This window comes from Oryza brachyantha, chromosome 4 (genome assembly GCF_000231095.2).
Source record: "Oryza brachyantha chromosome 4, ObraRS2, whole genome shotgun sequence".
Taxonomy (NCBI): Eukaryota; Viridiplantae; Streptophyta; class Magnoliopsida; order Poales; family Poaceae; genus Oryza; species Oryza brachyantha.
This window is the reverse complement of record NC_023166.2, coordinates 19107661-19123317: the sequence shown is the minus strand read 5'-3', so window position 1 is coordinate 19123317 and position 15657 is coordinate 19107661. Positions and strand designations below refer to the sequence as shown.

The 15657-nt window shown below is 44.0% G+C and overlaps 2 protein-coding genes and 1 long non-coding RNA gene across 7 annotated transcripts; 2 read left to right on the top strand and 1 right to left on the bottom strand.

Annotated features, from left to right (window-relative positions):
- The first annotated feature begins 749 nt into the window (after positions 1-749).
- LOC102718645 (cysteine-rich receptor-like protein kinase 10) lies at positions 750-3809 on the top strand. Of its 2 annotated transcripts, XM_006652809.2 has the most exons (8): positions 750-828; positions 902-1368; positions 1984-2079; positions 2160-2341; positions 2453-2663; positions 2770-3007; positions 3102-3252; positions 3335-3809. In XM_006652809.2, the coding sequence occupies exons 2-8, from the start codon at positions 1251-1253 to the stop codon at positions 3635-3637; spliced, it is 1299 nt and encodes a 432-aa protein (XP_006652872.2). In that variant the 5' UTR covers positions 750-828; positions 902-1250; the 3' UTR covers positions 3638-3809. The 2 variants fall into 2 exon arrangements, with proteins under 2 accessions (XP_006652872.2, XP_006652873.1); XM_006652810.2 differs by lacking the exon at positions 750-828 and having other exon boundaries at positions 969-1004.
- Positions 3810-4322: 513 nt separating this feature from the next.
- Positions 4323-7760, top strand: LOC107304044. 4 transcript variants are annotated; one of them, XR_005811715.1, is made up of 5 exons: positions 4324-4812; positions 5018-5077; positions 5159-5281; positions 6998-7393; positions 7532-7760. It is a non-coding gene; the product is annotated as an uncharacterized LOC107304044 (long non-coding RNA). The 4 variants fall into 4 exon arrangements; XR_005811713.1 differs by having other exon boundaries at positions 4325-4812; positions 5188-5281; XR_005811714.1 differs by having other exon boundaries at positions 4323-4812; positions 5024-5281.
- On the bottom strand, positions 6580-9397 carry LOC102718077 (transcription factor bHLH112-like). Its single transcript, XM_006652807.3, has 7 exons — positions 8859-9397; positions 8204-8702; positions 7982-8095; positions 7754-7819; positions 7514-7579; positions 7307-7360; positions 6580-7160 (listed from the first exon to the last, which is right to left on the bottom strand). The coding sequence occupies exons 1-7, from the start codon at positions 9224-9226 to the stop codon at positions 7014-7016; spliced, it is 1314 nt and encodes a 437-aa protein (XP_006652870.1). The 5' UTR covers positions 9227-9397; the 3' UTR covers positions 6580-7013.
- Positions 9398-15657: the final 6260 nt, after the last annotated feature.

Genomic DNA, 15657 nt, shown 5'->3' with positions numbered 1-15657 from the left:
CCGAGCCGGAGGCCGGAGCAAGTGAGCAACGGCAGGTTAGCGCCGCCGTCTCTTCCGCCTCAGGCGAGCGCTCCACTCTCCCGGGCTGGAACGCCTCCGCTCCGCCACACTTGCCGAGTAGCATTGGCAGCGGCGGCCGACCGCGGGCTCCGGCACGCCGAGCCGCCCTCCGGGTAACCCCTCGCCGGCTCACTGACCTTCCTCGACGGAGTTCATGGCGGCGGCCTCCGGGCCTCCAGCCGACGCCCTTATAGCCTCGGTGGGCTAAAGCGGTCGGTATGGGCCTCGGTGGCGTACTAACGGCCCACGAATGCTCTCAGCGGGCGGCAGCCGGCAGGTGTTCCTTTATTTTTCGTGCATCATTGCCATACCCGTGCTCCATCCTGCGGCGGTGACGGCGACGGCGACGGCGATTGTCGGCGAAGGGGAGTACGTGACGGGCCGATTTGCTGGGCCGCGTGGTGAGGACTGTAGTAATCTTTGCGCCCCAATATGGACGGCCGATTGGTCCACCCGGCAACCTGTGCCGCCGGCAGCCCTCCGGCGTCTCCGGCGCACCATGCCGCCACCGGTGCCTGCGCCGTCCCGCGCTCCCCACCGCTTCCACTTCCCTCTCCAATGGCCACGACCGGCGCCTCGTCGGGGGCACCCGCATCCTCCTTTACCCCTTGCCCCGCCACTCCAACCTCCGCCCCCTATCTCCACCTGCGAACCGGCGCGCCGCCAGTGGCCTCCCTTCACAGCCGCGTCCGGCTATGGCGAGACCCCTGCTCACCTAGGGTCCGCCTCCTCAGTCGCCGTCCCCGCGAACTGTATCCTCAGAGCTTGGTAATCCAGCCCTTCTCCTCAGCATTTTACCCTTTTGACTGCTGCTGTATTCATATGTTCAGTGAGGTTTCAGCTTTCTGTTTCAGGACAGAGATACATATGACACGTTCTCATTTAGAGAAAATTTCCCCAAAACTCCAAAATTATGAGCAGCTGTATTTGACTTATTGCCCATGGTAATGAAATTGAAGGATACTTCATGTAGACGGCAATATCAAGTTGTCTTACTCGAGTTTGGCAGGCTGACTATGGAACCTTGAGTCAACTATGTTCATCTGGCTGGGACAATAGCTTGTTTGGCTTGTTGTTCATAGTTCCTAGTTGCTACCAAGTACGCGTGATCGCTTAGATAAGGGCCTCCTTCAGTTGGAGGGGAGAACTGCTTCCATGCTTACTCAAGCTTACACAGAATAGAAGGCCTAATGGGCATGGCTTTCAGTTCCTTTTTTACCATCGTGTTCTTGATTTCTTTGTGCAAATCAGATGGCCAGTTAACACCTGCAAAGCCACTCTACCCTGGCGACATGCTTATCTCGGATGGTGGTGTTTTTTGCTCTTGGCTTCTTCTCCCCAACAAACTCAAATGCTATTGCTCTTACTGTGTCATTTTATACTGAATGGGCACCTTTCTGAAGTAGGGACTTGTTGCTCTTACTGTGTCATTCCAAGAAAATCATATCAGGATAGATAACGGTGGTCACAAAACATAGCCTGGTAGTATATTATTGGATTTCGTGTTGGTGGTGGTCAATTATTCAGTTGATGACAGTTTTAGTAATTTGTTTGTTAAAGTAAATTAGTTTCAGTTCAAAGCTTTCTGGGTGATGCATTCTTGGTCAGTCCATGTACCATTGATAGGAGTCAAACTGGCATCATGCTGCATCAGCAACTTGTGGGCTATCTTTCGGCATCTCGCTTCTGCTATTATGGGACCCAATCTTTTGTTACCTGATATATAAGGATTTGCCAAATCTACAATCATCTGAAGTTTGCAGTCATACTAAATCTTCCTGATAAATCTGAAGTTGGTGGTACCGTAGGATATGGTTAGAATGAAATATTACAGTAAATGTGCATCTAGTCCATGCACTTGCAATCAACTTATGAAGTGAACTTGAAAGTACTATTCTCTTGTATGGACTATATTTTCTGCAGCTAAGGAGAGTAATGTAGTGAAGATTGTCCTTCCGATTATGTCTAGCCTGCTGATCCTCACATGCATATGCCTTGTATGGATACGCAAGTCAAGGGGTACAAAAAGACTTCACTTCTCAAAATTTAGTCTATATGGTTTTGTTAAAACAATGTTGATATAACACTGTTCCTGTTAGGTAAACACCGAAGCAAGGAAATTCAGAACAAACTTATGGTACAATACTTGAGTGCTTCAAATGAACTTGGGGATGAAGATGTGGATTTTCCATTCATTGGCTTTGAAGATGTTGTAACTGCAACAAACAATTTTTCCAGTTATAATATGCTTGGAAAAGGAGGATTTGGCAAAGTCTACAAGGTAACGAAAAGTTTATCTTGATATTTCCTATTTTTTTGATGTCATAGTTTGACATTTTCAGTTAATATTTGGGTTTTATTTGTTTGATTGAAAAATTGTGTGCTCACTTAGGGAATTTTGGAAGGTGGCAAGGAAGTTGCTGTTAAAAGGCTTAGCAAAGGTTCTGGGCAAGGAATCGATGAGTTCAGAAATGAGGTGGTCCTTATTGCCAGATTGCAGCACAAAAATTTAGTTAAACTTGTTGGTTGTTGCATTCATGAACATGAGAGGTTACTGATCTATGAATACTTACCTAACAAAAGCTTGGATGCTTTCCTTTTTGGTACGTTCTAACTTCTGGCCTCATATTAAATGGTTGTTGAATTAGTAGAAGGATATATTCATGTTGGCTGACGACAATACACTGTGTTTCATGTTAATATTGGGAGATGCTACAAGGAAAACAGTGGTTGAATGGCCAAAACGGTTCAAAATAATAAAAGGGGTGGCACAAGGGCTTCTTTATCTCCACCAAGATTCAAGATTAACAATTATTCATAGAGATCTCAAAGCAGGCAACATCTTGCTGGATGATGAGATGAGTCCCAAGATATCAGATTTTGGCATGGCACGGATCTTTGGTGGAAATCAGCAACAAGCAAACACCACCCAGGATGTTGGGACATAGTAAGTGATGCATGAATTATCTAATTCTTAATGCGATCAGATTTTACATGTTTACTGATTAAAATGGTGCATTGTGTTGACGCTTGACAAACAGTGGTTACATGTCTCCTGAATATGCGATACAAGGTATCTTTTCTGTCAAGTCTGACGTATATAGCTTTGGTATTCTACTATTGGAGATTGTAAGTGGCTTCAGGATCAGCTCACCCCATCTCATACCAGGCTTCCCAAACCTTATAGCTTGTGTAAGTATAGCAGAATACTTAATTTCTTCAGCAGAATAAATACATGCATACTTTCGTAACTGAATCTTAAATCTTGTTGTAGTCTTGGTGCTTATGGAAGGATGGAAATGCAAGGGATTTGGTGGACTCAGCCATCGTGCAGAGTTGTCCACTGCACGAAGTTTTGAGATGTATACATATAGGGCTCCTATGTATTCAAGATCACCCAGATGATAGGCCACTCATGTCATCTGTTGTGTTCATGTTAGAAAACAGCACCGCGCCACTACCTCAACCGAAGCAACCTATATTTTTTGTGCAGAAAAACCGCGCAACTGAAGATGCAAGACAGAACATGAAAAATTCGGTGAATGGCTTCAGCATAACAGTCTTGGAGGGCCGTTGAACGTTGGTATTTGCTTTTATTCTTGTATAAAAAAAATTTGGCACTCTCTGCAGCTATGCCATAGAATTCATTTTCAACTTCTGTTGAGTATCCCTTGCCAAATGGAGAATAGATAATTGTCCTGACATCTTATCATAGATCCTAGTTTATGTCTGAAATGCACTCGTCTGGTTCTGCAGCCTGATGATTAAGAGTGAGCTCAGTTGGAAATTAGACAATATCGGTAATTTTATGCCATTTATACATGACTAACGACAAATCTACCACAACATGCGTCAAATGATGGACATATCGGGTCATTGTTTGGCTTTCATGTGAAAAAAGTACAAACGGTATATTTACAAATGAAAAATAATTTGTGAACAGACTTTTATGTGCATGCTCAATCTAATCTGGAAGTAAAGGACTAGAGGCTGAAAAATAAACTATCGTTAAGAAAACCCTAAAATCATCTCTAAAATCAATCGTAGCAATCCAATCTCCGTTGGTTCTCTGGTCCCATTAAATCGCAATTCCATTTAGGCCCAGTAGATGCCGTAAGTCGAGATAATTGGGCCGCGCATGATCCAAATGCCGTTGTGAGTCCCGCTAATATGGGCCTAACGTCGGACAATTCTATTCCGGCCCAATTGATATGATGCATCTTCCCATATGGGCCAAAACTGCCGCCGCCGCCGCGGCGGCGCCGGCGGCTGCTCCTCCTCGAATCATCCTTGCCGGCCGGTCCCGTCCTACCTCCGCGCTCCGTCCACCTCTGCCTCACCCACACCTGCGAATCGCCGCGCCACCAGGGCCGTCGCCGACGAGATCCCCGCTCGAGACCTAGGATTCGCCTCGACCGCCGCCGAGGGCAATCCCGTCGGAGCTACAACTGCCGGCAACCAATCGTCTCACCGCATTGAAGGTTGACCACAACTCGTTGCGATCTCAGAGCAGGCGACGACGAGGAGGACGAAGGCAAACAAGATCCAAGCAGATCCACCAACACTGAAGCGCATGCTTGACTTGCAAAAGATATTCAGAAAGCGATCGATTTTACAGCTGTGGGCAGTCGGTTTTGGGGTGTCGCAAACTCGGCAAACAGAAACCGTTGGAAGTACAGTCTGAGTCTTGACTTCCAGCCTAAACAACAATGTCAGCAAGTGAGGCTTTTGCGAATCTCTCGGTATCAGCAGGTAGAAAAGCCCTTTCAAGTTTGAGGTGACCATGACCTGTAAGATTTCACAAAATCTGCTTTCAACATTGCAACCTAACTTCACCCCAAGCCACATTTCATCACTGATAATTTTTCAGCAGGAAAAAAATAGTAGCATTCAGCAATAGTACCATACTAGCTACAAGCTACTAACAATGTTTACTGATTTTTGTTAATTGTGCTAGGTTCAGTTAACAGGTGGCCGAGAGTGAGATGAGTCTGCAGCCTTCTCTTGTCACTGTCAGGTATTCTCGCCATGAGGCGCCGGCTGTATTGTGCATTCTGGTGTCTAGTCATGTAAATGCTTGAGCAGAGAACCCATGCAGCCATGTGAAGCTCTGAGCTGAACATTCAGGGGGCAACGGCAAACCGGGGAAGCTGCTGGTGGATGCAGTGTGGCTGTCGAGCTCGAGGTTTCTAAATGTGTTGGTAAATAAAGGCCAAAAAAGGTAATGCTCCTTATTGATTGACTGGTAAACTTTTAGAAAATACATTTTGTAATCTATGTCTTCTAGATGTACATAGTGCTGCACCAAGAAGAAGGATTGAATTCTATTATTGCGTTTTTGCGCATGATGTTGAATTGTTCTTGTCTGCTAGCTTTAGGAGTTCGTCGCATTTGGTTTACCATTTCACTAAGGAAACTAGTTGTTGAACCTCATGTTTCATGTATGTATGGTTGTAGCTCTCATACAAGTGAAACTAGAATCAAATTCTGTGACAGATACATGAAGGTTTATTCAATTCTAAGAAACAATGGGTTCAGTTATAGCATGTTCGGTTAACAAAAAATAGGATCATATTCTGCGGTACAAACAACCATTTGAGTTGACACATGTCCCTATTTTTTGGCACCGAATTTCTTTTGAAGAGCGTTTCTGTTGAATTTTGACTGTGTACCAATCATGATGAATCTTGGTAAAAAGGTCTGTTTTCGTGAAAAGCTAAACTTTTACTCATCTACTCAATACCCTTAATAGGACGTCGTAGAATTGTATTGGACACGGTGCGTTGAATTTCTTTTGAAGAGTATTTGTGTGACATAGATGTTAAATTTCCTCTGTGAAAAGGTAAGGTTTTGCTGATGTTATTTTAATTTATCAACACTACTAATCCGTGCATATGGACTCAACAAGACCTAAAGTGTTGGATATGGTGCAATGCTACCAACATAAGAATACTAGCATGCATATATAGACCAGTCAGTCATGCAGCCAGAAGTTAGCAAACCCTAATAACTAATAAGAGGTCACTGGGTAAAAAAGATACTACGGAAATACCGCAGTCAGTAGTCAAGTTACAAAATAGTACTAGTAACTAATTATAGAATTACTATGCTGTTAAATCATTTTTCTCATGCTAAACCTGATGGTTACATTTTTCCATATGAAAAATCTAATCATTCTTTGATATATTGCACATCAAAATTATGGGAGCTCGAAACATGTCAAAAATTCTTCCTAATATGCTTTTTCAATGGATCAATTTGCATTTTTTCCCTATCTATATTGATAATAATAAAATGTAGTAGAATATGCCCAAGCAGAAGTGTTCCGCATGTTGATATCCACTACGCAGAAATGGAATTGTTAACCTGAAAGTTCAGGAAATAATTAAGCAAAAGAAACACATGCACAAATTCTTGAAGCCCTACTTAATAGCAAAACATGCGGTCAGATTTAAAAGAGAAGCAAGAAAAAGGTATCACTAATAAAAGACATGACACTTTTATTTGGTACAATCAACAGAGAGAAACCTGCTACATTACTTTGATCCACCATTAAAACCGAACCATCAATTCTTTAACAAATTCTTCCGCAACTACGCAATGATATGATGCAACCTAACAACCAATCATAAGAACCTGATGATGATCCGTACATAATTATGTCCCCTCTCAACTAGCTGATCCCTTATTCTCTGATGAACCTGAAGAATGAATCCAAGTCTTCAAGCACTCATTCCAAAGGTTCATCTAGCTAGCTTAGCTCAGTGCTGTGTTGATTACAGTCACAGCATCAGTACTACTACAGTTACGAAATTATCATCATACAACAAGTAGATACAATCAAGAAACACCAGATCTCGATTTGTGCTAGCTAGGTGGCTATTAGCAGCTAGCTACTTGATCGTTAATTTGACGCTTCTGATGAGAGTTTCTTCAGTTGCAGCCTTGTTCTTCTACCTAATAAAGTTGGCGCCAAATGGAGTCCACAGCTCGACGGGAACCTCGCTGGCCACGGCGAACGTGCTCGATATGGGCACCAGACAAAGCCCCCGGCCCTTCAGTGACACCTCGCCGTGCTTGGACTTGTCAGGACTTGAGTTCTGAAATGAAACAAATCAATTGCACAGACGCAGGCAAAGCCATCATCAGCACTAGCTTGAACAGAGTTGGCACAGATCATAAGTACAGTGATCGATCAGAGTGCTGAAAAGGAGAGCAAGCATGCAGCATCCAACACTGGCTATACCTTCAAGTGGGGCACTTGATGGGCACCGTTCTTCAAGTATGGGGCACTAAGAGCCTGCAGAAAAACAAACACAAGACAATGTGCAGGGTAACACCGATCAGTCTCTCTTCTGAATTCTGATACATGATTCATCTGAAGAAACGTGCGAGTTAGTGCTCCAGATGCCATAATTAAAGCTAGGGAATCATGCTGTACTTGCACACTTACTCCAACTTGGTCGTGCAGGAACTTGATGTACTCGATGGTCTCATGGAGCACCGATGCGGTATCCGTCTGCATGCGCACACATCGAGAAGAAATAAGATTGTGTTTATGTGTTAGATCGATCTCGAAAGGAGGAGGAGATCAAAAAGGAAGAACTCTTTTGCACAGAAGATGTTGATGTATAGTTCCAAGCACTCTTTGTTTGTAATATAGTGCACATTGGCCATCAAAAGCCTCCCTCACCTTTCCAAAAGGAGAGACTAGTTGTTGGAGTGCTGTGATTCTGTCCCCTAGCTTCTCCTTCCTAACCTGAAATATATTGCACACATATGAACAACTTTAGTAAAGATGCATCGATCTCGGATTGCATATCATCTGTATTGTAACATCAAATAATGCAAACCACTTTCGCAAAAACAAACTGGGTTCAACTTATGATGCATAGCAGATATATGCTTTGTATGTATCTACCTTGAAGGTCGGCAATGGCGACGGTGTCTCCAGCCTCGGTTTCTTGAACGACGGCTCGCCGTTCCCTTTCTTGGTGATCACTGAGCTAGAGTCCCCTACTCCTTCCAAAGCAGTCTAAGCACATATACATAACAAAACATTACTAATCACTATGCCCTAAAAATAGCTAGCTAATGACAGATTCAGAGCTAGTAGCTAGCTAGTTATGATATGTGTACAAACCTTTAATGCATGGGTTGCCGCGCGTGGCGGCGCCGGCGACGATCGTTTCACGGAACGTGCACTAGCTTGATCAGGCGCCGCCGCCGCCGCCGTAGCTGCCATGCCGAAGCCGGCAGAAGGGTTCCAGAACGGCGCGTCGTTGGTGAACTGGAGTGAATCCCTGGCCCCAACAGCCTGCGCTAACTTGGCAGCAACTGGTGCCTGGCCCATCTGCTGCTGGTACTGATACTGCTGAAGCCCAGCCAAAGCCGGCTGCTTCGCCGCCGCCGCCGCCGCCGGCTCCATGAGGCTCCTCAGCAGCGAGGACTGGAACCCGTACGGCGAGGTCGGCGACAAGAGCAGGTCTGAGCCGAAGCTGGACAGCAGCTGGTGGTGATCCTGCTCGTGGTGGCCTGGTTGCTGCAGCGCTAGGTTATTTGATGAAGGGTTCATCAGGCTTGACGCGCTCATGTCGTGGTGGCCATCGTGCAGAAACTCATGCAGAGCAGTGGCGTTGTTCCTGGTCGAACACAAAATCGCAAACATGTCAATATATATCTCAGCTTGCTAGAGCTCCATGTGATAGTACAGCAGCTAGACGAGTAGGGTATGGCGGTAGTACGAGTTCATTCATGGCTAGCTAGCTAGCTAGCTAGCTCTAGTATATATAACTTACATGAAAGGCTGGGTCCAGTCGGTGAAACCGGCCATCGCCGGCTGCGGCACGGCGGCGACGGCGGTCGGGTCGGGGATGCTCGTCGGCTCTTGGAAGGTTATCGAGCTGTTGTTTCCGGGCGACTCCGAAGACGCCGTGGTGGTGCTCTTCGCCTTGCCGCCGTTGTCACCCGCCATAACGTCGACATAGCCAGAAGCGAGAGCGGACGACCAGGCGGTGTACCCAGCAAGCTCCGTCGTCGAGCACGTCGCCGCCGGCACCGCGTTGTTCCACCATACCCCATGAGAGCTACCGCCGGCACCGCCGCCGCCGCCGTTGTACATGGCCGCCGGAGCTGCAGCATGCATCATCTGAGAACGATCCCCCATGACCGATCGATCGAGAACCGATCTATCCCAATCCTGCACACACCTCTCGATCCTCCGTTTCTTTGCTGCTAGCTAGCCGGTTCTTGTGGTGGTGGAGAGCTCGAGAGTGAGTGCTGTGTGGGTGGGCAAGTTGCAGTGAAGGGGAAAGCGAGGGAGAGATGAACTGAAGAATTGGCGAGCTGAGAGAGAAGTAGTGGAAAAGATGGAGATGTGTGGCTTCGCTATATATAAACCGTTTGAGAAGGAGAATTTTGGGTCTCTGACCGGAGGGCTAACCGGCCGGGGGTCGTTGCCGGTCATCCGGCTTTGCGTCAGGTTATTCTGGTGCAACTGATCATGATCCTGCGGTTGTTCAACAAATCCAGAGAGTTCAGTACTACTACTGCACTATGGATTAGAAGAGCTTAATTCGATCCCCGGCCCTAGGGCTATGTACCTGGTTCTGTCTCTAGTATATGCTGCATCCATGCATGCATAAATGCACATACTTAAGTCGTCTTAGGGTTTTGATCGATGGCCATGCATGCATGCATGCCCTAGCTATGGCATGTTAGCTTTTAAAAAATGGTACTTCCTCCAATGGTTATAGTCCGTTTCATATTTTAAGTTATTTTATATTTATTTTAAGTCAAATATCTTAAGTTTAATCAAATTTATAGAAAAATACGGCAGCATTTGTAATTCAAAAAGAAATATAATATATAATATATTCAATGGTTGATTTAATAAAAATAATTTGATATTGTAGGTGTTAATTAATACTCTCTTTGTTCTATAATAACTGTATTTTTAGGCTTAAAAGTATAAAACAGTAAGGAAGGAGAATACTACAAATACCCTTATTAAATGAGAGATCTAGAATGAGAGGTTAATTAAGGGATAAAATGGGGAAAAGTAAATTTGAGATAATTGATGGAACAACTAGTACTTACCGACAAAGTTTAGACGCTAGAAATACACTTATTTAGATACGGTGGTAGTATATATTTTTATAAATTTGGCTAAAACTTGGATATGTTTGATTTTGGACAAACCTAAAATAATTGACTATGAAATGAAGGGAGTAGTGTTTTATTAGGAAATTAAGAAATATTATCTAATAAAAATTGGTACCTACTGGCATTTATATTTCTGAAGAACTGTAAATTTTCTTATAAATTAAAACATGATGGTTCATATTTTTTTAAAAAAATGGCCATGTACGAAGTTTAGAAATTGAATTTGTGATACTAGAATTTACTTGATTTATTAATCGTTAAAACATATCGTCCTCATTTAGAGAGACACATCACCTTATGTCCTTTTATTCTCTATTACTAAAAATCGTTGGTTGTGTGCTCCCCGAGAGAGGTTCGACATGTAAAGCATTTACATTATTAAAAAAAATGGATGCATGTATTCATACAGGAATATGAATTGTCCTTAGGAAACAAAAGGAGATTAGGCAAAAAGAAATTCCTTTTATTTGTGCCAAACACATCACATCTAGCTACTGTTGTACTGTCGAGAGAAATTCCTATCCTCCAATTTTTTTTTCTTTTATGATATTCCATGGGTGATAGCACATTATCTAGACATTTTAATTAATTCTCAGCAATTTTGAGATTCTTGTATCGATATTGGGGTACAAATATGACTTCAATAACTGATTGATTGATACCAGCATGCATGTTTTTCACGTTAGAATCAGGATAAATATGTCGAATCAGTTTAAATTTAATATGTCTTATTATCTTTTGGCAAATAGAACGAGCAGTGAAAGACTAGAGAATAAATTCTATGTAATCAAAGGCATTGACCTCTGAAAAGAAGTCTTAGTGATAGCAACAGAAACAAATAAAAATTAGAGTGATTAGAGGGAATGTTTGATGATATCACCTAACTGTAAAGGGGTAATGAGCTGCTGCACCTAATTCCCTGTACCAAGAAGTCTTGTTTGTGTGTACCATAGTCTTCACCAATTACTCTAATCTAAATCTAGCGATTACTTTCTCGTTGGTAATTATTGTTAATCTTCCCATCAACTTTATTTTATTATCTAGCATTTCCGACCACTAGAAGATAAACTCAACGTCACAATCTAAACGTAAATTACACATATACCCTCTGACCTTTACAAATTATATTTTATTGCACGCCTGCTGTCATTGTAGTATGATGTTTCTCTAATTAAATCATGTACTTGAGTGACATTCAGAATGATATGCATAGATACTGCCTATACATTGTTAACTATTTGCCTAAAAACATGAGTACATATGTCACTCTGTCAGAGGTATAATGTTTATACATAATATAAGGCCGATGCTATTGTTTGCCTCAAAATAATCAAGGAACATTTCCTATGTTGTCTGAAGTATAATAATACTTCTCTATTTATGTTTGACATGTTAACTCATACGTGACTTATAATATAATAGACCGTTAGCCTTAGACATGACTATATTTTATATTTATGAATATTATTTATTTTGTTATGATATATTTAATGGAACTTAGACATGACTATATTTTATATTTATGAAAAATGAATCGAATCAAATGAATTATCAAATTTATGTAGAAAGTTAAACATTACTACGTAACATCTCATTCATTCCGTCCTATCTGTGTCGGGATGAAAGGTCCGGTATTGATAGTGGTTATCGCTTCCTTAAAGTCAGGCACACTGCATATAGCTTGCATCGGTGAGAGTACATCAGTGTCGCTTCATAACGAAAACCATCACTGATGTAAGCAGTACAAGGTATTTGTTTTAGTGATGTGATGAATGTTTTACAACTTTGGTGGTTCTTCTGTGATGCATGTCATGTGGGATGAATGCATAATACTTCCTCCAGTCAAAACTATTTATAGTTTAAGATAAAATTTGGTTAAACTTTTTCCTGACTATCGATAATGTCTTAAATGATTAGTTTAAATACATGACAAACGATATACGTGGATTCTTCTCGAAAAGTATTATCATAATATTATAAACTTATTAAATTTTATAATTTTATTTAAACACAAAATTACTTGTATGAATTTTATAAGTTTAATCAAAGAGCAATTTTCTAAAGAGCTACCAAGAGGTTTTCATATAAAATTTGGTACCGCCTAATACCTAAGGTACCAAGAGATACCAAATTTTACATAGAAAACAGTGGTACCTCTTGGTACCTTCTCAAGAATAGAAAAAAACTCTTAACCAAATGTTGTTCTAAATGACAAATATTTTTAAGCAGAGAAAGCACTTGTCATGGGCTCACGGTTAATTATTGCATCTTCCCGTGATTCTGTGATTGATTTAATGATTCTTCGGTTATTGATAACTCAAGTCGATTCGAGCTGAGCGAGCTCTTTTTTTTAAAAAAAAAAAAACGGATTCACAACTATTGGTGTCGGTTGTCACTTACGGGCACTTACTGATGAGCCCCTCATCACTGCCGGTTAACGATCTAAAACGGATGACAGTCTTCAACCGGAACACTGAAGGTTATTTTTTGTGGAAGTGAATGGTGTCAAGCATTAGAAAGAAAAAAAAAACAGGAGGAAGTATATATATAACTTCACAGATTAATTACAAACTAAATGGAATAGAAACAATCAAATCCTATACGTACTCATTGTCAGTTTCGGTTGGAAAAGTAGATTGTGATAGAAGAACAAGAGCCCTTCATGTCGCGTTAGGCATGCATCGGGCGATTTTGTCTTGGATTCTTATGATTCTGTCTTTCTCCTTTTTGGATTTTTGTCCATGTATTTTATTCCCTTCTGTTCAGACTTAGGTCGACAGTCAATGTGTATTTGTACTGATCTTACGACGTTTTTGTTTTTCCTCGCCGCTCTCGCATATATATGTATGCATCCATCCAATCAAAACGTTAGATGGCACAGTGCAATATGGCCAAATTAAGCGTGCGTCTGCCCATGATGCATGGTCAACACATTTTTATTCTATTTAGGGTACAGTAGATCTTGAAACCATCGTGTATTCAGGGGTAGGGGTTAGTATATACCTATACAGATGTTCTTAGTTAATTAAGAGATTAAATTATATTTCTGTGACTAAAATTTTGATAACACAGGTACAATGGTACATGCTGATGTACGATCGTACTAGTTGCTGAGTAGGCTTTAAAGTAGATGTCATATTTCTTTCCAATGACTGTCCACGAATGCATAATGGGTTTCCTTTTTAAGATCTACCTCTACAACATTTTTAAACCAATAGTCATACAAATATAAAAACAAATGTTACCTATAAACTATTCACTTATGTTGTTTAATTTATTTCTATTTCGACTAGCTATAAGTTGATCATATCGAAACCAATCAGACTCGTTGGTCCGCAAAATACCGCGGACGAAATTAACATCCCCACTCATCGGGTTGTATCAATCAATCAGAACCGTAATCACCCTAATTCGGAGTACCAGAATTTAGGCTGGAAGATTAGCCGGTTACCAGAACGGCAGACGGCGGCGGCCGGCCTAAGGCTACGCAACACGCGGCGGCGCTCGGGCGGCGGCGGCGGCGGTGACCAGCTAGACAATTAGGCGCCATAGCCAGTTTAGCCACTGCATTGCAAGCGAAGCGATGCAGGGGAATATCACCAGACCACGGCCGTTGACGTCACGCTTATGGCTGCGCGGCGGGCGCGGCGAAGGCGTCAAAAGCGCGGGCCCGGAGGGGGTCGCACGCGTGCCCGGAAAAAGCCAGCCGCCCACTCACTCTCCATCCCGCCATGCCAAGCCAAGCCAAGCTAGCCACACACACACCGCACCACCCCTCCCTCCCTCTCTCTCGCACGCACACCTGCAACTCTCTGAAACTCCACCACTGGCCGGCCGGTCCTAGCTACGATCGAGCTCGTCGATCGATCGATCGGAGAACGCCGGGTCAAAAGGCGCGACGGGGACAGCATCCAAGCAAACGTCGACGGGCGTACCTCCTCCCGGCCGCGACACACGTCGCTGCCACGTAGTACGTATGGACAAAGCTTTGACCGGCACGGCCGATCGCCGATCGATCCAAAGCGAGGAATGATTGGGTTTGGGGAGGTCAACTTTTCATTCATTCCGGGTTTTTCTTATTCCTTTTCGCTAGCTGCGAGTGCTGGGTTTTGTCAGAGGTGAAATTACTAGTTTATGTTCAGATCTTTGAGTAGTAGTAGTGATCCTTCACCAGCAATTTGCACTTTGCAGAACCTGGGGATCATGACAATGTGGTACTCTCGATCGATCTCTTGTAGTATGTGTTTTCGTTGAAAGATTGGTTACTACCACAAGGTGGGGTGATAGATTGACCCATCTTTAACTAGTATTATATATTATTATCGTGTATAATGAATGAATGATTTGTGCTAGCTAGAAGCGTGCAATCAAATTCCTCTACCGATGGAACACATATACTGCCAGTAACTCTCTACTCGAACTAAAAACGTAAACTAGCCACAAACACACATACGAAAACAAAAAATAATTCTTCGACTCCAATGTTTTGTTGGTGGTAGAGTCGTCACCGAGTCGTAGATGGCAAGCTACGCTAGCTGTCCCAGGCTCTGCCGTGCAACCCAGGGCACCCATCCCCCACCCGAAACCGACCGAGGCAGAATGGGCCTCGCCCACACGGGTAGTGGCGGCACGGTGTGCGAAACACGGCGTGCGTGCGTGCGCGCGGGGCAGCGTGGACACGCCGCCGCGCGCGCGGCTCGACCCGTCGACCGATCCGCCACCACGGCTAAACGCGCGAGCACGGCGCGCGCTAGTGCGCACCGCAACAACAACCGATCGCGCGAGACCGTCCCCGCGGCCGGGCCTGTGGAACACGTGCCCGCGCGGGCGTCTCGTCTCGTCGCGTGCGCACGGGAGCCCCCCGGAAACGCGAACCGATCGGGGTACGTCCGTCGTCGACGCGCGCCGACCCCCAACCCCGCGAGAGCGAGCGCGAGCGCGTCGGTTTCCGACGGACGGAGGGGTAGGAAATTACTGGCAGCTAGCTAGCGCCGGCATCCGTCGCGTCAGGGGCAAAAAAAAAAGGGCACGGCCACGCTAGTGATCGTTGACGTGTTGGCCGGGTCGGCCCCGCGCGACGTGTGGGGGAGGTGCGACTTTTAATTTTTAGCCGGGGGTTAGGGTTAGGCTGGGCGTTGACACGGCACGGAGGACAGAAGGACACGAGGGAAGGGGGGGCATCTTTATGGCATTAGGCCGAGACAAATGCTAGTTTCCTTAGCTGTTTTTGATTCCTGGGTCGCGATGGGGTCAACACTGTTCGTCAAAGGGTGCTCTGACTTTTGATCGGAGTCAACCCGGTTTCTCCATCCGGACAGCTGCCGGGACCGACGGTTGGGCACGGTTCATTTGGAGCCTAGCTAGCTGAGTTTGGTTGGGTGATCAGATCAGGCCGGCCGGGCCTCTTGTTTTATTTTCAGCGTAACTAACTGT